This window comes from Thunnus albacares, chromosome 3 (assembly GCF_914725855.1).
Source record: "Thunnus albacares chromosome 3, fThuAlb1.1, whole genome shotgun sequence".
In the NCBI taxonomy this organism is placed as follows: Eukaryota; Metazoa; Chordata; class Actinopteri; order Scombriformes; family Scombridae; genus Thunnus; species Thunnus albacares.
In genome coordinates, this window is record NC_058108.1 from 4,965,205 (window position 1) to 4,989,201 (window position 23,997).

General features: G+C 37.7%; 1 protein-coding gene across 1 annotated transcript in view; it reads left to right on the top strand.

Annotated features, from left to right (window-relative positions):
• Positions 1–6,337: 6,337 nt before the first annotated feature.
• rbm20 (RNA binding motif protein 20) overlaps positions 6,338–23,997 on the top strand; it is a 56,872-nt gene continuing 39,212 nt past the window's right edge. Inside the window, exon 1 of the mRNA XM_044345927.1 lies at positions 6,338–6,955. Coding sequence (XP_044201862.1) covers positions 6,834–6,955 — 122 coding nt within the window. The 5' untranslated portion in view covers positions 6,338–6,833. The remainder of the gene's footprint in view (positions 6,956–23,997) is intronic.

Genomic DNA, 23,997 nt, shown 5'->3' on the forward strand with positions numbered 1-23,997 from the left:
AAAATAGGCTGAACCTCCTGAACGTCACAGGACTTTTCGAAAGAGAGACCTACCCAATACCAGGTAATTTGAATTAATTTATTTAAGTTTTAATTTCACTGAAAGAAGTTATTCTTTGCTAATAATGCTTGTGCGGTTTATAAGTAAAAGTAAACAATTAGAAGTAGTGTTGTTGTAACTGAGAGGCATTTCACTACTACTGTAGTGCATTCTAAAATCAGAATTTCTACTCTCCCTTGCCTCTAAGTAGATTTTTGATTTAAATATTTTACAGAATAATGTAAAGGTGAAAATTACAGAGTAGCCAGTTATGCTTTTACAGTTGTGTCAGTTGTGTTAATATCTTTTCCATAACACTGCAATATTAAGATAGTTCTTAGAAAGAAGAGAAAAGATGCTCATCACTTTGGAGAGCGTCTCTGAGTTAGTAAGGGATGGTTGATTTCATAAAAATCACATGTAACTAAGTAACTGAAAGCAGCCTTTAGCAGAGCTACTTTGTTAACCAAATAGCTTTTAATACTAATTATGTTATTTCTGCTTGATTAATATTTAAGTCAAGTAATAGTACTTCTATTTCATAACATTCTGACACTCTTCATCCTTGACAGGAACTTCAACTGAGTAAGCTGTCTATACTCACTTTTGCCCATCAACAGATTAATATGGCAATTTAAGGTAAGTGTGAGGTTGCCAATTTACAATTTAATTTGTAATTACCTGTGGAAGGTAGATTACCAATTTAATTATAAGAAACGGTACTGTTTTGAAGTTCTGAAACATTTAAACACAAGTACACCTTTGATTTTTTTACAAGACTTGGTGGTTATTTAATTGCTTGTTGTTGTTGGGGCTGTTCAAGTCTATAAAATGTGAATGTGTTAACACTCTCTTCCCTAATCTCACCTGTTTAAAGCTTCTCAAGTGTGGGAGTAAATCCATTTACACAGGATATGGAGCAGATCCCACTCTTGGTGTTAGAGTCGTTCAGGTCTATAAAACGTCAAGTAAATAAATATATAAACTTGCCTCTCGTTATGTCTATTTAAAACATACCTTTTTCTGTTTCACCTCCATAAAAGTCAGCAACATGATGGGACGATAGTGGTTATGTATGCTGTGGCATGGCTGTATGTCACTGTTTAATTTTAGTTCAATAAAAAATACAACTGCTGTCCTGTCATGAACAATGGAATTTACAGGCTGTTGTTGTCAGTGATTGCTGGAGCCTCATTCCTTTTTTAAGCTTGTTTTTATGAGGTCATATGTTCTCTGGATCCTTGGCCAAATGCTGATGGCTGGTCATAACCTCTCTGAAGTCTGGGTTAGCCACAGGGGCACCAATGTCAAGCTAGCGTTGCTAAATTTTTATCTAGTGATTTTAGATGAACATTTTTCACTGGATGTAAATGTACCTGTATGCATGTGCTTCAGTTGGACACGTGTAAGTTTACCAATATATGAGGGTTTTTATTATCAATAGAATATTGGCCCACTTATGATATGAGAGAAGTGAAGATATGTTTTAAGTCAACCAGCTTTAGGAAACCTGTGATTAAATCTGCACGCCCTTCCTGAATTTTCCAGGCATGGATTAATTGAGAACTTTTGTTTTCTGTAATTGTGAAAATGCTGCGTCAGAGGCTTTTCTATCCTGCAAATCATACACTTGTGGGGGATTTTTTTAATCTATTGAAACTATTGTTCTATTTGACATAAAAATGAATCATTTAAAAATATGAAATTAATTTAAACAGCTTCAACTAAAACCAGATAAATGACACTATTGTATACTTGTGTATGTCACTGGTGCTAGCTGGTGTGTCCGTACAAGTGTGCACATAACAAAAGAGGCCTGCTGAAATAGATACCTTCTTCTCATGCAATGGCCATAACCACATTTGACCTTCAGTGCATATGTGTGTGTATGTAAATGTGTCACATGTGTTCATGAATGTATTTGTGAGCTTTGGCTTCTCACATACTGTAGCCTGCTCAGCTCTCAACATAGAGGTCCTGCTATTATGAGGCTAAGGGTAGAATATTAGAATGGTTTTAATTAACACACTAAGCCTGTTTAATAACTTCACACATGTCAGCTTAAATCCTCTGCAAAATAAACATTCCCCTCTTCATGGGAATGCTCAGCAGCGGAGCGGCATTCTCAGCTGCACCAGGAGCATTTTGTGGAAAACTGATCACCTGGAAAGAGAGTTTGCCAAATGCCGAAGTAAGCACCGTCTTACTTTGGCATTTGGCAAATGGAATGGATTGTTATGGTTGTCTTTGTTTCAGTGAATTATTGTGTCACAAGATGTAATGGTGATACTGATATGGAGAAGTTGTGGTGCCATTACATTTTTCCTCCAACAAGATAAGCACAAAGGATAATCCATCTCCCTGTTCCTTTATCCCTGTAAAACTAGAGACACTCTAAATGCCTCTTAATTTCCTTATAATGACTGCATGCATGGTAAGATATACTGTGCTACTCAAATCCAAAGATGCCAATGCGGACACAGACACTGTAAGCTTAAGCACACACACACACACACACACACACACACAAAGTTCTGGCTTCATATCTTTACAGTCTTTTAAAAGTCTGTCATGGTTACATGCTAAAATATATCAAAACTATTTTTCCATTCAGACATTCACAATATTCCACGCGGGGAAAATGTAATCCTATTTTCAGACCACACAGGCAACTTCTTCCATTATACAAAGCCTCCAGGTCTAGCTAGTAGGGCTGTGCATTCCTAATTTTGTATCACTGGTGCAAGAGAGGTTGGACGTTTTGTAGCATGCACAAATATTCTGTAGCACTGACATAAAATCTTTTGAAATTACGTCTTAAAAATATGAATCCCTAACATTTAGTATTTTATAATTTCAACCGTCAACAACACAATGCAACAAAAGTAAAAGGTTTAAACGTTTTTATTATATCAATGTACACACTATTAAGTGAAAAATTGAAACAACTCTTCACATAGAACAGCAGTCAGTGTGGCGTAAACTGTGGATTACTTTGCATTGCTTTGGCACAAAATGCAAATTTCAAATTTCATGAATTGTTTTCTCACTCAGATTACCACCTCAGTGTATTTTACTGTCTATCTGGCCCATTTACACACTGTTTTAAAAACTTGTACATTTACGTTAAACACTGCAGGGAAGAGAGACAAAGTAAACAAACTTTCACTGTAGCTACAGTTCATTAGTGCACAGTATGTTTGCAGTGATTTTGAAGTGATTTTGCAGCATTTGGAGGTACATTTACGCGCTGCAGCTGAGCTGCAAAATCATCTAGCCAGAACCCTGTGAATGTTTGTTTGGTCGCTCGTTCAACAAGCTAACGTGCATGACAAGATGTATGTTCCTGCTTATAAGTTATGAGAAGCAGACTTTAGCAGGCTGCTACGAAGCTCATTGTGACTGTCTGCCTATGATAGAGCAGTGAGTGCATTTCTGAAAGAGAGTTCTGCAGTTCTGAAAAAGTCAACGTATTGAGCAGAGGTGTAGACTCGAGTCAAATGACATGAATGTGGTGACTTTAGACTCGACAAAATCATAAGACTTGCAACTTGACCTGGACTTTAACACCAGTGACTCATGACTTCACTTGGATTTCAGCCTTTTGACGCAAATGACTTGATATCCTTCCTAAGTGCAAACATTAAAATATAAATATTAAATAAGTTATAAAAAAGTGACAGTGAATATAACAAATCAATTCAACAGCAGCCAATCATGCTGCACAAGCTGGAAGGAAAGGAGTTTGTTTTTTTTTATCTATTGCCAGTTTAAATGAAAACTTATGTATTATGTTAAGTTATATAAAATACTGTAAAATGCATTTACAAACTAATTGTTGAGTAGTAAATATGTTCAGTGATGAATTTGATTCTGTAAAAAGAGAGATCTCCTAGTTGTCCAAGTAGTAAAGGACAACTATTTGTTTGCACCTTTAGGGAATTACTTTTACAACTGAGAACTGTATGTGTAAGACCTGGCCTTCTCTGACTGCTGGGAAGACGTGACTTGGACCTGTACACTTTGTCACTGGTTAGTTCTTTGCATAGGCCTCTTGCTGCCACTCTCAATCATCAAAAATGACTTTTCATCACTAGGCTTTTCAACCACAGCTGTCTACACTCAATATGACAGATCACTTCTCCGTGTCTTTTCAGTTCACACAGCACAATGTGCTAATCTTAAATGGCACAGCTGCATTGGTGAATAATGGGAAATGTGGCTTGAGGGCACACTTTAAGAGTAGTGAGAACGCTTTACTGATATTCTGATCGACTACAACTACCATAAACATCAGGACAAGACAGCATTTTTTCCACAGACAGCACATACAGACAGATGCATAACTGTGAAGGTCAGGGGTGTTACTGATCATTTTGTTAAGGATGGATTAGCAGCAGTGGTGTGTGTCCGAGGTCTGTGTGTGCAAGTGTTAGTTTTTAAAAACATTTTTTCCATACCCAAATTGCTGCAGCTGCATCCTTGTGGCTTGTATTTTTTAGTTTCAAAGAGGACAGTGTACAGTATGTGATAACGTATGACTGTGTGATGCACTTTTTCCATTAATATGATTTTTTAAACAAAGTCTCTTACATTGCCCAGCTCTGCCACGGCATCCTTTTTAATGTGGATGCATATCAGACCAAGGAATAAAATTACAATTTGCCATTAGTTTGGTGCACTGTTCTCTGGATAGCTCTTAGATGAAATCTGCTTGATGAAGCATCTTCTGAAAACTAGAGAAGGTAGCATACTGTATGTTTAAGAAACATCTTCTCAGAACACTGGTGGTGGTAACTGTTTTGTTGTGGATGTTGAGTATGATGGTTTCAAAAAATTGCAGGAAATTCACTGGACAAACAGTTTAATTGTAATTCGCCTCTGTTACTGCCATGCTTAACACTGAGTCATCCAGGCATGCACCATTATAGAAACCACTTCATGCTACAGTGGTATCTGCTTTCTTACAGGGCCAAAAATAAATGGGGGGATTGTTATGTAGAGTTGTCACATGAATATATGCACGCGCTTGCACACACGCAATGTGTAGTGAGGGTTGTCAGCAAGGAAAATATTTATTGAAGTTTGTCATTCATCATTGAAACAGACAATGTGAAGATGGAGAGAATTCCTTCTCCTTTGGTTGACAGGAAAACTTCCTATGATTTACAATTCAGGTCCTTGTGCACTGCTAGGAGTGAGGCAGTGTGCATTTGTCTGCAGTCAGTTGACACTTTGGCAGATAAAAAATGTCACAGTTGTGAATACACAACACACTTACACTTGAAAAAGACCATGAAGGTATGTTCAGATGGAATGCAAAGAGATTTTTTGCCTTATTTGCACAAATTAGATGACTGGACTGTTTGTGCAGTTTATTTGCCCCTAACAGCCGATGTACCGCTGTACAGACATTAGCCATAAGCTAGCTAATGACGTAAGCACCAACCACGTGTGTGGAGTGAGTGTGTGTGTGTGTGTGTGTATGTGTGTCTGTGTGTGTGTCTGTGTGTGTGCGCGTTTTGTGTGACAGGTCAGACTCTGACTGATCTTAGAACTCACCAGGAACTCCAGTTCTTCCTATTTCTTTTCTTTCTTTCTTCCTAACCTTTAAAAAGGACTCACAATTAGTTGTACACATTAAATTGAACCATCCTTTTAAAGAGCAAATATCTAGTTTTAAATGATCATGTTTTTATGTGGAGACATTTTTTTTTAATGTGATATTCTACCAACCGGAAGAGAAAATATAAACTTTGACTCTCAGACTAATCCTTTGAAAACAATCTAGGTTCCCAATAACAGTATTAATCCCCCTGCTAAATGAAAATTTCCTATCCAATCAAAAAATAAATAATTAAAAATCCAACCAGTCACCAATTAAAGCTAGCTCCTGTGTCTCAATTTGAGGTGTGGTGTACTTTATAAGGATTGCTGATGTGCTCTCACTCAGTAGTATTCTTCCCCTAATGATGATTTATTACCAAACATGCCTTACCTTTTGGCTCACAGATGTGAAACCCCAGACTGCCAGACCATTACAAAATGTGAATAATCTGACACTGTGTCCCAGGGGCTTGAGACTAGACCCCTCCAATGATTCAGCAGTTAAATTGATCCCGACACCTAGACCCACTGAGTGACTGATGGCATTCCCAGAACCCCAGTGCATCCCTTCATTGGCCAGACTATGTGAGGGTGTGTGTGTCTGTGGGTGTGTGAGTGTAGAGGTGATAATCAGCAGTGGCCAGAGGGTCTTTCTTGTCCCTGTTGTTGTGCCGCGTGGAGCAGTCCCGGGCAGGGACTCCCAGTTGGTCCCTTTCAACTCACCCCCCTCCTGCCGTCCCCTGAGCCCACCTCTTCTGTTATTCCCTCTAAAACTCCACTCAGTCAACCTCCTGTGTCCCTTTGAAGAGGCTCTGCTCTGATTTCCCCATCTTTTGACACTGGAGAGAAGAGAGGAAGTGAAGGAAAGTCTTAGAAGTGTGCATAGCATAGTTTATAGGGAAAGGGAGTTGCAGAGAAGAGGCTAAAGGGGGCTTTGCTGCTTTTGCTGCTGTCGATCAGGAGTAGCTGAGTGGAGGAGCCCCTGCTAAAGTGCTCAGCAGTCGGTTCTCTCTTCCTGCTTGCCGGCCCTCCTGTCATCTGTCCATTCAGTAAGAAAAACATAGCAGGCTAGCGAAAGTTGCCTCATCAGGATTTGTCTTTGGATCGTGGTAGTTATTTTTGAGGGGGGTGTTTGGAGAGGTTAGGGGTGTTAAGGCTGCAGGTGGTGCTAGGGAGTTTGTTTTGCCATGCAACAAGCTTGGGATCGGACAAGTAGCATTGAGAGTGTTAAGAAAGGCTATATAAAAATGCTTGGGAAAGGACAAAGTGGCGGATACCCCTCAGAGACAACGGGTGAAGTCTTGCAGAGGTAAGAGGAAATTATGTCCACCATAAAATCAAAAGGTATATACAGCGTAGGCACATGCCTGTTGCTCACGTGGCTGTATGAAAAATTAATTTGTTCCACAGGGATTTGGGTAATGGCATTCATGAATATACTTCCATTAGTAGCTGTGTTGGTGGGAAGTATATCTGGAAGATGAATTATATTTGGAATTATTATGGAATGTTCACCGGCATGAAATCTCCCGCAGTGTGTTTGGTCTGAATTTGATGTCAATAAAACTGTCTGTAGTCTGTAGTCTCAAAACTAAATATTTTGATATTTTTTATGAAATACTAGATTATTTAATATGATCCCATTGTACTCTATTCTTAGTCTTAAAGCGTAAAGGCAAATCTGAAGGAAGGGTATGAACAAACAGTATAAAACCATAAATATTTCATTTTTAACAAAAGATTGTTTACTTACTTTGAATACATAAAACCAATCTCTTAAAAAGGCTGAGAGAAATTAAAAGATTAACAATAACTGCATACCTTTTCACTTCACTGCATTAACTGGTCATTTCTGTCATCATATTTCGTGGTCTCGCCTTTTTGAAATAATGTTTTAATGTTAAAGAAAGGAATTAAACAAAAAAAACCTAGACAATGTATACATAACATACAGGTGTTTGTGCTGCAAGTAACGACTGGTCTAAGTGCTCCTCTTTAAAGGTGAGAGTTGATTCAAGTGTTTGGAGATATACAGTATATAAGTTATAACTTATAAGTTATTGCAGAAATTTGTTATACATTAATAAACATATAGAGCCTTACAAGTAGCAAATGTTGTACTATTAGGAATTTCTTTTGGTCCTTGTTTTACGTACCTAAAAATTGTGACTAGCTTTAAATGTTAATTGGCTAGAAATTATTGTTCCTATAAATTCTTTATTTGCCACTGTATCAAATATCTGATCTGATGTAGAATTTACAAAGAGAAAAATCTGGGACAGATTACAATGTTAAATAACAGTCTTACAGTTTTACAACTATTACATCTATTGCATATGTCAAGAAGAATAGTAATTATTAGTAATTATTATGACTATTTTATAATAGGTATTTTAATACTAAAATGTTAAAAGCATGTTTGTCTGAACAATTATATATGACTTTAAAAATGTTTGATGGTCTTATATTGAATACAATTAACTGAAGTGCTTACTTTAATGTTATTTACCTTTACTTATAGGAGAATAATATTCTCTCAACATACAGCAACGTGCATAATTTAATTTGTATAGCTTAGTTAAACGCAGACATTTTTAACTTTCTAATGAATCCAGTTATCAGTACAAATCTATTTCTATTAATTAAATTAAAATTATTGTTCAAACTTAGATTTTGTCAGTATGTTTGGTATAAATAAAACTACCAAATTCATTTTCAACATACTGTATAAGACATTGTCTATAAGATTTTTAGATTTTGTCTACATTTTAAAAAACTATGTGTGCATAGAAATTGGGAAAGTGCGACATAATGTCTCTAAAACAAAATGCATCTGGTGAAGTCATTAAAGAAGGGCCTCTTGCTGTGACAAGATGTGAAGGCCCTACATTTAGTCTGTCAGCTTCGCTATATAGTAGTATGTCAACACAGGGTGAGGTTATAAGACATTTTACGCAATTCGACAAAAAAAAGTAGTGGTATCTCACACACTCTGTGATCATTTTACAGATCCTAGCGCTACATTGTATTTTGTCACATTCATGGTATTGCATGAATAATTTGTACAATAAACAAATAATTTGTACAATAAACAAACAAATAAACAATGTTCCTTGGAGCATTGTTTATTAAGTGAGGACTGAATGGTTCTTTTATTTTATCAACGTGACTTGTCCACATTAACAAACAGTATGTTATTTGTTTGAATTTGAAGTTTGTCACCATTTAAGAGTTTATGTGTAACTTTGTAATGTGTGGTATAGTGAATGCTGGAGACTATGGTAATAGGATAACTGCTGACTTTATTGGTCAGTTGGTTATTGGTATTACCTATGAGTAATAATGAAAAGGGGAAATTGTGAGTTAGTGTTTTGTGTGAATATGTTGGTGGCTATATGTCAGTTGGTTACTTGCTAAGTGTCAAAGTAAACGGGTACAGCAGTCCATACATGGATTTGCAGTCTGCTACTTATTTTAGAGCATGAATTCATGAATTAAGGAAGTGGTGCCCCAGCTGATATCCAGCAGGGTTTTTTAAGATTTTGTGGTAGCCAATCAATTTCTTTTTTCTGAGAAATCTTTTCATATTAAGGCTCGTTCATTAATTCAGACACATTATTATGCCATTAAAATTGGAGATACTGTACTTACCATTTCACTCTAGTTGCTTTACTTACAGTTACAATTTAGCTCATATTGCAATTACTTAATAACAGTTACACTCTAATTAATTGATTGTCTTGACATTGCAAGTCTAGACTTACAAATATAAATAATACTAAATAGTTACTTAAGGGGAAATTCTGGTATTTTTCAACCTGGATCCTATTTTCCACCATTTTGGGTCTAAGTGACTAAATGGGGACAAATTTCAGATTTCAGATTTCAGCCGGCAGCCGTGTAATGGGCTGCAATGTAATCCGTGGGGGCAATTGCGCTCATCAAAGTATGTCCACTAAAGGTGCTTGTTTTTGCCACTGACAAGTTCAGATTGTTATTATAAGTGTCAGACAACAAAAGTAAACACAGGAACTAGCCGTCTGTAGCAGCATTATGGCAAACTTCATAGGGAACTACATCCGGGGCCGTTTGCATGTCAGTAAATTTACGTCTGAGACTGTGGATAGCGCATGTCTGCAAACTTCCAAATTGCAAGGATAAAATGACAAGATACACACTGCAGTTTTCATGGACTAGCGCTGGATGATAGAGACTTACATACTGTAATTCCTCACACAGTTACGTGTTGTAATTGCATTTTTATTACAGTGTGGAGCTGAGCGTTTGATCCAGCCGGCCTCACACTTTTCTTCCAGTTAATTTTGCGGAGGTGAAACAGCTGGGATTATTCTCATCCGTGGACACTTCTAAGACCCTAACTTTTCAGTTATTCTGTTATAGGATGCAGGTTGTGGGGTTAAATTCTTCTGTTCTGCTCTTGTAATATTCATCAAACTAAACAAATACACAAACCATTACACCTCTACTGATACTTTACCTGGGTTAAAATGCAGAAAATATAGGGCCAAGGAAAAATTTAAGTCACCTTTAGGCACAACTTTCAATATAGTCCTAACGTAAAACTAAAATGATCTAAAAAGACTTACTGTGTATCTCGCTTATACAGGGTTTTGTGGCTTGGTCATTGCTTTAGCATGTCCTACTGTTTGCTGACTTGCTGTGACTGTGAACTACTGTGTGCGCTAGTGAGAAATAAATAGTGAAAATTGTCTGTTTAAGGCTTATCAAAAGTAAAAATGTAAACTTGTGTCATTACAAAGTGAATATCAATCCACTGTCCTTGGACTGTAGCTCCTTATTGTGCACCCAGGCAAGCAAAAACAAAGAACTAGTCTGAGACAAATGGTATGATGAATAATGATGGGACTGAAGGGTCCAGGTGGCTTGAGTTACGCTTGGGGATAGTCTTGTAATTTCATTGGGTTTGGTGATGAACACTCTATGATGGATTGTACTTTAACAGATTTATGGTCAAAGAGATTAGTTAAGCATGGTTAACATGTTTTGTCTCATTATTTTCACCTTAACATTCATCCCTTCCCTCCTTTTTCTATTTCACTTTCCTCATCTTACTCCCCTTTCCCACCTGCTGGCCGTATATCACTCTGGTAACATGTCACGGAAGGGAAAGTTGCCTCTGACCTCTTACTAGACGCCACTGATGGCCACAATGTAGCCCAGTCTTTGCACATATTGAATGTCTTGTCTTACCTTAGTTTAGCTGGAACCTTTAAGCAAATTTTACCTTGTACCGCAATCCCTGCAACTTTTCATCAGTAACAGCGGCGCGTGAATATGCCACAGGAAAGGTAAATCCTACCAAATTGTGCTTTTCTGGCATTTATTCTGCTTTACTAGGGGTCACGCTTAATGTGTTTACGGGTTTTATTTTTTCTCAAACTGTGGTGCCAGCAAAGCCACAGCTACATTTCATGACATGACTGCATGTTGTTATATTGCCTTTCTGACACTTAACATTGTAAATCGTGCCTTTTGCTGTGAAGAAGTGTGGAATGAATCCTTTTGATGTCTTGTTGACTTTGAAACTTTTTGGGGGTAGTTGTAAAAGTTGCGAGTTATGTCACATTGCTCTTGTGTCTCATGCCACTTTCAACAGCAATGGCACAGTTTTGTGAATTTTTGGTCATAGAAGAAATAGCTAACTCAGTATTTAACCACACCTCCCACTCCTCTCCTCCTATTTTTTTATTTTTTATTTTTATCATGAAATGTACTGTATTTAACCGTGGCTGTTTGCCACAAACAATGCTGCTGTGGCATTGCTACTGATTTTATAGAAACATGCTATAAATTTTGTGCAGTTATTCAATTCTATATTCTTAAGCCAAAAATATTTATAAGTTGCATCTTTGTTTGTTATCACAAAAGAGGATTGCCTAGAGCAGGAGCTGTGATTTAATGGGGTTTTTGTCTGTTTGTTTTTTAGCTCTATAAGTGATCTGTGATTTGTGTATTTGTCTGACTGACCATAACTGAATGGTTAGGTTCTGGTGAAGTGAGAGTTTCAATCCTATTCTACTGAAGGTCATTAACAAGAGCTAATCTGGTGGGCTTTCCCACACCTCATATGGCTGTGCCCAAATGCTTGTCTGGACTTAGATGTGACGATTGATTAGTGAGCTGGCTTTACAGCTCTGTGACAGTGGGGGACTCCTTTGAAATCCATGGCATTTGTTTGAACAAGGCTGAGCAAAATAAATGTTGTGAGTATTTAATTTTGTTGTTTCAGAGAAGGACACATGTTTGTTTTTTTAATCTCACAATTCCACAGTGGTCCATAGTTTACCCATAGAAGTCAATGTTGTCAACGTGCCTGTCATTTCTTACAAAATGTATTTTGAAATACTATTAGTAAGATGTTTGTGATATTAGCATACAATCTTCCACCCCAGGCACTAGATGTTATCGCTTCTCTCACAACAGTCCTTATCAGTACAGCAATAACTACAAGCAGCAGTATGTTAGTTATGCCCGGGCCTTCCTCGTAGGGAGAATGTTTTTTCTATCCCTTTGCTTACAGAAATGATATATTTATTGTGTCACCCTCTGTAGTCTTACTACCATGTCCCTTCCCCACCACCACCTTAAGCATGTGTTCATTGCTGTGATGACACATGGCAGCAACTGTGGCTTATCTTAATGTTAAATGGCTGACAGTTGCATTGCGTCAGGCAGGGGTTTCTGAGGCCTCATAGTTGTCATGACCATATTTGCATCCACTTTTGTGGTGACATAAGCCAAATCTAGTGGCATCCTGTAACTATAGCATTCAATCAGCATAAGGTTGTGTTATACACATGTCTGCTTCCCTCCCGCTAACACATAGTAAACTTGCCTTATTTGTCCAAATTCTTGTGGCAGGTACATAAACCTCTCTGTGTAGTGACAAAGCATAACAGCAAAACATAAACTTGCATCATAGCGCTCTAACACATGCATATTTGGTGATGTCTAGCTCTTGTCCATTTTGAGTTTGAATGCACTTATTGTAAGTTTCACAAAAGTGCATGATATGAATGTAATGTAATGTAATGTGATGTAATCTTAGTTAAACTATGTTGCCCGTTTTGATTCATCACTGCCAAAATTTCATTTGTACAAAAAATGTAAATGTATTGCTCTATAGTTAATGTGGATGAAATAATCTTCTCTAGTGAAGCCCCACTTTATGACTTATCTACACGGTACAATGTTTTCAGCCCTGCAACATATGACTTGATTCAATATATGTCATTCCATACCTTCATCCCATGGTAAAAACTATTAAATGCATCATTACCATCTGCAGTCCATCTTCTGTCAAGCTATTTTAGCACACAGTCCGTAAAATAAATTTATAATTTAATTATAGTACCATTATACTCAGGATTTGTGGAGACACCCCTCAAATGTTGAAAGGCAGTACAAAAGGACGTTACTTTTTAAATAAAATATTGGCTCATGCAGCTTTTAAGGTGCTGTAATTATACTCCTTAGATTGGCTTTATTGTTTGGTTGGTTTGCTGTATTATTAGACACATCATACAACAGTTTAAAATACATTTTGTATTTGTCATTTGGCTTTCTTTTTACTGTTATGCCAGAGATTGTGCAACCTTCCGATGCCTGATTTTATCAGTCAACAAGTATCCACCAGTACTGTAGATCATTGTCTCTGGTTCTCATTGTGCAGTATGCAGTATTGTGTCCTAGTGGAAAAGGGTTTACAGGTGTTGAGTTTGTAGACTTAGCAGGGCTAACTATCTGGAGCCATGAGAACGGACAGAGTTAAAGAGGCTTAAATGTCTTAATACAGTGTATCAACATCAAAATATAGCAATGAGAAAAAGGCGTTGTCAAATATTTCCATCTGTATATATTTACCAATGAGATTTGCAGATAACTTGGACAGGCTTGAGTGGGATACACCAGTTAATCCTGACATCATCACAGTTTCAGGGCTCAGGTCAGGGGCACTATAAAAGAAGCTGTAATGTGACTCAAGTGTTGCGACGCTTCATAGTCTTCTAATATGATGCAGAAAAAATATGAACATGTACAATATCATATATAAAAGAGAAACTGTGATATCGTTTGTTTGACTTGATTACACTTGCCAGTAGACATTTTATTAGCAGCAAACCCACGCATTAAACGAAAAGATGGTCAGCCATCTGTCAATACAGATGAACTCTTAAGAACCTGTAAAGCTACAAATAACTTTGCATCCTACACACTACACACTGTTCTTGAAACTGTTAATACTAAAGTACTGCCCTTTCCACCTGCATCGGCCGGATTATTAAGAGAGGCTGTTACACTTCATTTGTCAGTACAGGTGTAACTTTTTTATTTAAATGGTGGATAGAATGAATTAAAATATTAAAATTAATGTTTGTAATCATATTTTCATTCCATCTTCTCATAGACTTAAAGTAAAGTTACAGCTTTAAGGGGAACAGCATTAACTATGACATTTTAACTCACTGGAACTTTAGGCAGGAGTTGACCTTAGCTCAAACTAGATGAGACAATCAATCAAGTCATTTGGGTTGAGCTCTTCATCACTACCTTCCCAGTCTGTAATGCTTAAATATATGAGCTGGCAGAGTTTAAAGGTCTTGGTGTAAGCACAATCTAAATTTAAATGGTTGTTCATATGAAACTAATGAAGTGCACTGTCCATTGGGAAATATGAGGTGCAGTCTGACATATTAAAAAGAGACAAAATTGCCAGTGCTAATTTTCTGACAGCAGAGCAGCACAGCAGAAATATGCTGTGCTGCTCTGGGAGCAGGATTTGCATCTACAGAAACGATACTAGAAAATTGTGGAGTAAGAGGGGCACACTACGTTTAGTATGTGTGAATGTGTAATTTATTGAATTAATATGGTTATGCACCTGAGATCCAAACTGGGTCCAAGGTTTATACGTGAAGTTCTGCTCTTTATGTAATCTAGAGCACATATCCTTCACTAGGAAAGTCCCTTTGTTGCAGGAAAGGGCAGATCTGTTAGTGAGACTTGAATACTAAATGTAAGCAAAGTAAAAGGCTTGTTGACAGTAAAGTATAAAGAGGGAAATAGTGAAATATATCAGGAAAAAATGCTTTCTCAAAAATCCACTTACATTTTTCACTATTTTGTTGTAGGTACTTTGCTTGAATTCAGCATAACTTATCCCCACATTCAGTACCATGAGTCCTAAGTGAGTCAGATACTATGTTAAGATCTTGGGTCAATATTGCTACTGCTCGGCTATTTTCTACTGATGAGGCTAACATGAGTAGGAGGCCTCTGCTCCGTGAATGAAGACATGCTTTATGTCAAAACATTAGTTGCTCTACCTTACTATTCTGTAACTGTATGTGCTCTTTTTAGATCCTGCCTCTGCTCCGTGATGCCAATCAGCTGTTTATTGATATTTGTTCAAGAGACAGTAAAGGGAGGGAGGTGGAAGGATATCGAAGTCTGCTCTATTCAAAGTTCCTTTTTGACACTTAAGCGACAGTTTGAAAAAACTATACTGAACCCTATTGACAATATAAAGCGTTTTGTGTGGAATTTTAAAATCTTACTTTAATATGAGGAAGATGAAAGAAACTATCAAACAGAAGAATTTCTGGAGGAAAAAAGCTACACCTGTTTTCTAAAAAAGATAATGTTATTCAAAAACAGCTCCTCCCTTTCATTAGGAACTATAGAAGTCAGCAGATGCATATACAGATATATATGTATCTGGTGAAATAATGGTAATGACCTTTCTAGATAAGATGCATTGTATATTGTAAAAACTCTTTTTTACACATGAACCAAAGTGGCTTGACACTATGGGCTTGATCAGTGAGCCCTGCATTGAGTTGCAGATCAGTGTGTTGATTATTGATTCCTTTTATGTGTTTTATGTAGGGTTGTTTTACCCCATAATGGCTGTTTACATTAGTTTTCAGGCAGATACAAATATACTTAAAAGTAACTAGAAATGAGCATGTAAAGTGAATATCTTTAAAAGTTCCTACCCCTTATCTGTTTGCATCCCTGCTAAGGACACCAGTGAATGGTTTGGCACACAGTGTACTAGAGTAAGACACTAAAAATTGTGCCCCCTTTTTCTATTCATTTAATGGAGAATTGGTTTGGAATCAAGAATCGATTCTGAATAGACACCAAGAATCAGAATCAAATTTAACTGAATCGAATAGAATCAAATCGAACTGTGAGACTCCCAAAGCTTCCTACCTCTAGGAATAAATGTCTTTGTATTGATAGCACCCCACAATACAGCTTCATCAACTATCAGTGCAAGGTCACACATCGCACACATAGTTCAATTAACAATGTCAGCTATGACTTTGGAAAATGTACTGAATGCCTGTTGCCATCCAGGTTTAACAGTAGGAGAGTAGGGTTGTGTAAGTGAAACAAAAACCCACCCCCTGTTTTAAGTCCCACGCAGCCACTCTACTCCGCTCTGTTAGGCCTGCACCGACAGCTGAGGCAGGGGAGATTGAAGCACGTGTGCTCACCCCAAAGGCATCTTGCTTTCGTTCACACAATGTGAGGGGAAAAATACAGGAAATCAAATTTACTGTACCTCCCGTCACACACAGGTGCAACACACACACACACACAGTCGTCTTCCGTCACATCAGAGGACATTGCATTGACTTGCATTAATTTCTTGGAGACTTACCTTAACCCTTACCCTAAGGATTACTGGCCTTTTTTTTAGATTTCAGTAGCCTTTTTATAGCTTTAATCGGCCATGTAAATCACAAATGCACGGCTTATCCTCCTGTTTTAGGTGATCAGCTCAAAGTAGGTATTATATATGACTAGACTTGACAAGAGTTTTGGAATTTGGGGTGTGTATGCATTGTGGTTGCGGGTATGTATCTGTGTGTTAGAGCTGTGTATACATGTATACTTACGTCTGCTGTGTGTGTTAACTTCACTGGCACAAGCTATTACTTACAATGAATGTATGTTACTGCATGGTGATAATCTCTGTTAATACAATCCCTTTTTATCTTGGAAAAGGCAGGACCCGCTCAAGAAGTTATGACAGGAATGGAAACAGGGAGACAGAAAAACAGAGGCAGATACATACAGTTGGTCATATATTAAGGATTGACTCTTTGTACTTAGGATTTGAAATTAATTAGTTACATAAATCAAAATAGCTAGACTGTTAGTGATTATTGAATTAGGGCTTGAATTCTATCACTGCCAGGGCGAGGATGAGTGAGTGGCCCCCTTCCCATCAGCAGGGGTCTGGCTATGTATAGGTCCCTAATAGCAGAGATGCAAGACTAGTGTGTCTGCCCTGAAAGAGATAAGCCGCTCAGAAGGGAACACCAGGCAGGCAGAAGAGAGGCAAGGGGTGATAATTACCTATGTATATTCACCAGATAAATCACCAGATAATCACCAGATAAATGATCCATGAGTGAAATATGAATCATCCATCCTGATGTCATTAGGTGGAGAGGCAGTGTCTGATCCTTTTTTTCTAAATGCTTTGGATCAGGAGATGGGAAATGCTTATGTGTTTGTCTTGCCATTAAGCTTTTAATTATCTTCCCATTGGGGAATAAGTCAGCTGGTCTAGGCTTTAGCTGTATTAAATTGTTATCGTGATGTCAAGGCTACTCATAACTGTGTCAAGTGTTAACATATTGGATGCATGTGGTTGATGCAGTGAAAATGTAATGTACTGTGTGCTAAGAATTTGGATGCAATTCAGTCCCTCCCAGAATTACATACCGTTGACGGATGCTTTGATGCGCACCAAACAGTTCCATTAAGAAATACATTAGGGCAAGAGTGGCTTTAAGTGGGATATACAAATTCCTACTGTACAACAGGTATCAGTTTGTTTCGCACATTTGGCCATAGTCTCTGTCACTTCTGCTATTCTGACTTTTTTTTTTTTGCTGCTTTAGGTAATGCATTGTAAATCATCTATTTTTGGTAGGCTGGCTTAATGTCAAGGGAATATGTGGTCAGAGGGTGAAGGTGATAAAACACTGGTATTTGACCCTAGTAGTATAATCTGGCCACAAGGTTAACAGTTTTATCCACAACAATTTGGCAACTGCTAAAATCTGCAAAAGATGTTATGGCCAATTCATAAAGGTCACCAGAGTAATGCTTTACACAAGTTGATCAACTATCAACTCAGTGTAAATAAATAAACTTGTTACACAACATATTACAGAACATTAAGACATGTTATCTAAGCCCAGTTGACCTAAGTCAGTTTTACCCATCCAAATTTGGTATTTTCAACAACACAATATGAACACACCTTGTAAATATAAGAGGCTACGTCCTTAGTTATTGCCTTCCACCAGGAGGAGCATTACTCACCTCTGGTTGACTGCTCCTGGAGGTAACTTTACAATGCCTTTTTATACGATCATATTTTCTCATAATGTACCTTTATGTGTTTTGCAGGCTGCAAAGGAAATATAAGGAATGCATTGGACACAGTGCAGGATTTATTTGCTGCAGCTGTTTCAATGTGAAAATTTTCAAGAGCTCTGAAGCTAACATATCAGTGCAAGTTATTAAATTATTACCATTATTGGCATTCTTCACTAATGATCACTAAACCAAGTGATTTTTACTTTGTTGGTCTGGAATCTGATTTATCAACATAAATTAAAACACACCATTTCATCCAACTAATATAAAATATATTTTATTAATAATATAATTTGGAAAAATTAGCTTGTTAAAAATAATAAGCTTTCATCATGTAAAACTGAACAGTGGGTAACAGTGTCACTAATAGTGTAACTAACCTTATGAGTCTCCACTGTATTTGGGGTGAGGAAATTAGCACATGTTTTTAAAGGCCAAACTCAGACAATTTCTATTATGATATCATGTTTTATATACACATAATAAAAACACAATCCAACAAATTCTGATCAGTCACCATGACTTTTATAACAAGTCAATTTTATTTATATAGCGCAAATCACAACACACGTTATCTCGGGGCACTTTTCACATAGAGCAGGTCTAGACCATACTCTTCAATCTACAGAGACCCAACATTTGGCCCCAGCACCCCAACACCCAGCACTTGGCGACAGCAGCGAGGAAAAACTTTCCTTTAATGGGAAGAAACCTCAAGCAGAACTGGGCTTTAGGTGGGTGGTCTGCCTTGATCGGTTGGGTCTTGAGAGAAAGAGAGAAGGGGAGAGAGGAGAGAGAGACAGAGGAGCACGACAACAACAATAATACTAACAATAACAACAATTATAATAATAGAAATATGACTAATAATAATAATAGCAAGCATGGGCATCAAGCAGGACCATGGCAGCACGGGGTCCACAGCCACAGTCCATGGAAGCCCGTGAACCATGACCAGACGGTCCACGACCCTGATCCATAGAAACCTGTGAGACAAGAAAGCACAAAAACTCTGGGGAAGAAGCCAAGTTAGTAACATGCATTAATGGTACATGAATGCGTACAGATGGAGAGGGGGAGGAGGAGAGAGGAGCTCAGTGCATCATGGGAAGTCCCCTGGTAGTCTAGCCCTATAGCAGCATAACAAGGGGCTGGTCCAAGGCACGCCTGGGCTGGCCCTAACTACAAGCTTTATCAAAAAAGAACGTTTTAAGCCTACTCTTAAACGTAGAGAGGGTGTCTGCCCCTTTGACCAAACTTTTAGATGGTTCCACAGGAGAGGAGCCTGATAGCTGAAGGCTCTGCCTCCCATTCTAATTTTGGAGACTCTAGGAACCAGAAGTAAGCCTGCATACTGGGAGCGCAGTGTTCTAGTGGGATAATACGGTACTATGAGGACTTTGTAGGTGAAAAGAAGGATTTTAAATAATGTTCTAGATTTCACAGGGAGCCAGTGCAGAGAAGCTAAACTGGGAGAAATATGATCTATTTTTCTACTTTTTGTCAGTACACGTGCAGCTGCATTCTGGACCAGCTGGAGAGTCTTTAGAGACTTGTTATGGCAGCATGATAATAAGGAATTGCAATAATTCAGCCTAGAAGTAACAAATGCATGGACTAGTTTTTTCTGCATCTTTTTGAGACAGGATATGCCTGATTTTCGCAATGTCACATAGATGAAAAAAGTAACCCGACCAGCTGGTCCCGGTGCTGTGTGGGAGAACTGATCTAATTAGCCCCACTTGTGTTCTTTCAACTCAGTCAATCCTTCATTCAGTATGTTATATTATAAAAACTGGTCATATATTTATCATAATGTGGGTGCAAGGTGATCACAAACAGCAGATGTCAATGTACACAATATAACATGTATAAAAGACAAAATTATAATCAATAGGGATGGGTCACACACACACACACAAGAGGCACAGGAGCATAACCTAGAGACAGAGAGATATATACTTGGACAGATTGTCTTGTGACAGCAAATTGGAGTTTTTTGTATAAGAGTCTCCTCACCTTTTTAAATTTGTGCCACCAGTGATTAAAACACGACCATGGATAGTGATTCCGACCCCTGTGTGATTATTCCATTTAAATTTTTTATGTGGCTATTTTGTGTATGCAAAACACTAAAGAATTACCAAACTGACTTGTTTGTTGTTTAGACAGTAAAGCCACGTGTACATTCTAAAACTTATCGTCTTGCTTATCTCACAGATTTATGGGTCTGGGGACACCAGTGTCCCACAAGGAGACTTACTTCAATAAACTTCTTCTTCTGTCATTTCACCAAATTTTTACACTGTTATTATTACACTCTAATCAGCACTGTTCATACCTCTGTATGCTTTTGACCATATGTGGCAATTTGTGGCTGCTTGAAGAAACAGACATACACATATACATACATGACATAGACATATAATAGTGCTGGCTTATGTTGCTTTTTGACTCATTCCTATGTGTTTTTCCCTGTCTGAAGGCTGGACTTAGGCAGTAGATGGTAGAGGCTGTGCTCTGTCTGGCACATTCAGAACATAGTATATGTGGGGGGCGCCAGGTGGGGAGTGTATAAATTATCAGGCATGCCATATCTCCAACCCACCCTCCAGCCCTCCCCACCTTCATTTGCCAGCAGGTGTCTTTGAAATACTTGTGTGTGTGTGGGAGGTGTGTGACAATTCAGCTATTGTCATTTTAGATACAGTCTACACCAATGATAATGGATAGCAATGTCTGATATCCACTGTGAAGTATTGAGGCCTCTGCCAATAGAGGAATAGGACTGCTGACATTATGCAGAGTTGTTGACAGTTGAGAACTGGTCACCTTGCATCCTGTGTCAAGATAAATGAAGGTTGTTGCTACTGTGTGGCATGGTAGATAAATTAAAGATGTCAGAATGGTAAAATAAATATCTAATTCTCTGTATCAGAGCTGACTTGTTGTGTTTTGTGTTTACTCCCTTATTTCATGTTTTAAAGAGGGCCTTAGTCCAGTCAGAAAGTATTAGGTCAGTGGGATCTTTGTTTTGTATTGTTTGTTTGATCTACTCCAGTACAACGCATATGAAACGAAGCTGATTTTGAGTCCAGTACAACGCATATGAAATGAAGCTGATTTTGAGTTTAAAGAGCTGACTTTCAGCTTTTAGAAATCTTAAATATGATGACTTTATTTAAGGTTATACTGCACCAAACATTGGAGACTATTGGAGACTGCACTTTAACCTCATAGTCATTGTTTCATTTCAATTCCAAAACAGTTAATAACATCTTTTGGAATCAGAGTGAATACCTATTTCTGATTGACTCTTCCCTTTGATAGTTTTAACATACATGCCATTGATGTGCCAAAACTTTATACGTGACATAGAATACGTGACAAATTGAGCTTATCTTATGTGGCTTCACCTTCCCCTCTGTAAATTACTAAGTGTACATTTGACTTGTTTAGTTTAGTTGTTTCTGTGGATAAATTGATGATGATGTCTTCAGTGTGTCAGTGGTGGTGAGAGGAGAGTTCTATGTAGTCCTGGGTCCTGTGAAGTGTTCAACTTTTACAATAAAGGAATTCTATTTTGTAGAAACACTGCAGCTACAGTTACACATTAACCAAGCCACTTTTTTCCTTAAGATATTTCACACTTAAGCCGCAGATTTTACACCAGCCCACAGATCTAAATGGGCTGATGATGGCAATAGGAAGAGTGACTCTCATGAGACCACACTGCCACCAGTGAGAACCACTCAATCTGTCACCAGGCCCACTTTGTATTATCTTTCCTGTAATCAAAAACCATGGCACTTGCAACCATGCCAAACTCTACTCCATAATAGTAAATGAGTTAATGATGTTTATGAATATGTTTTCCAAACTCAAAATCTTAGATAATTTCACAGTACATCAGTATATCTACTACAGTTACAGTAACTTAGCATCTCTGCGTGTAATTACTTTAATGTCAAAAAAAGATAGAGTTAGTTTTCTGGTTGGTTGGTTGGTTGGTTTACATATTTTGAACGCACACTGGTAAATTTACAAAGCATCAAAAGTAATGTTCTATAAATTAGCTGGCGCAACATATGACTCTATCTCTTGAAGAGATTTTTTTTTAGTCCGAGCATTTAAACTGATAGCTCAGGAGAGGCTGTGTAGTGGGAGAGCAGTTTTTCTATACTTTGTTCAGACTTTAACAAATAGCCAGTGGTTCTCGCTTGGCTGTTTGTATCTGTGGAAATTCACTTAGAAGAACACATGACAAGGAAATCAGGTTTCTCCAGAAGAAATCTAGTTAAAATCTTTTAATCCCTTAACCTGATGAAGGACACTAAGTTTATGTTCACATGAAGATGAAGAAATCAGGGTACTGAAAAAAGGTACAGTACCAGTAAGAAGGCATACAACCATAGTTTATCCACTGGCCACTGAACAGCTACACTGCAGCAGTTGGAAGTGGCTTGCTCAACAGTAACTCAGGTGTGGTACTGCGGGAGGTGAATTCTTTTACTTTCCCACCGATATTTATCCTGTTGGTGTGGGGATCTTTCAGGCACAAGTTTGTTTCTATAACCTTTTAGACACATCATCAAACATATCCATACAATGTATTATCAAAAAATGACCATATGATGACGAACTAATGTAGTGTCAGATTAGCACAAAAGCAGTTTCAAATTATCTTTCAGAGTAGACACTGCGCCATTTAAAACACCTGCCTAAATTCAAATACTTCAAGTAAGAGATGACCCAAATCTGCCCAGGTTGACCAATGATAGTTTTTGGAGGTAACACGTGGTTTCTACACAACCTATATAGCCTTGGTGTATTGATTTCTAAGGGGATGCACCCTGATGCAAACCATAAATATACCTCTAGTGTATAGTCCTTCCTCAATCACAGGAGTTTGATCTGTGATGAAGCTCAATCTCCTATTAAATTGAAGTACCATTGAGTGTCTCAAAGTGTGGAACAATAGGGGTTCGTGATTAGTATATTTTGGGTGTAGCGGTGAGTCATGCAAAGGTTTGTGGGTCTGGAGTGAGTCACCGCACTGTCTGTCAGCACAGACCTTACATAACACTAAAACAGTTACTTTGGAAAGTAGGTCAGGTCATGCATCATTGTGTTGATGTAACAACAAGTTTGAAACTCAAATCCGATTTTTTTTCTCTTTTTTGTGGAGATTGTGATCATTATGAAAACTGCTTTGACCTCTTTACCTTCAGATGTGTTAAAATTGTTTTTACAGTTCATTGGTCATGTCGGTTAATCAGAAATGAGTGAGTGAAAGCAAAATAATCCTCCTCATCTTATCATTACACTCGTTGCTGTTATGCAGATCTTTTTATATTTTTTCATTATTATCATAATTTTCTCTTCCCACATGCATGGAGATTTGTGTGCACACACCCACACTTGTTCTTTGGTCCAAGTCAGGCTGAACTTTTATTGTATGTCATTTGTGTTCATACCAGACAAGACAGGTGTCCTATCACCTGGTGCTGTGGCAGGTGGTAGAGCTACAGCTGAAAAGTAAAAAAAAACAAGAAATAGCTGACAAACTGTACACTATATTTGAGATTAGATAAACTTTTTCCAACTAACAATGCTAATAACAACAACATTTTTTATTATTTCCTGGTATTAAATTCTTAATTGTTGTCACACTAGTTTGAAGGCATTGCTCCTAAGTAACCAAATAAACTAACACTAACATGAATACAGTATGTGCTCTACTCGGAAGAAGACTTGATAAGTTGAGATGAGATAACTGCTCAATATCATAAGATAACAGTGCATTCTTAAACTCTTCAACTTCAACTCCCATTTCCAACATTAACTCATGGCGCTGGTAAGAAATAAGGAAGGCAAAAAACAATGTTACATCAACCTCTA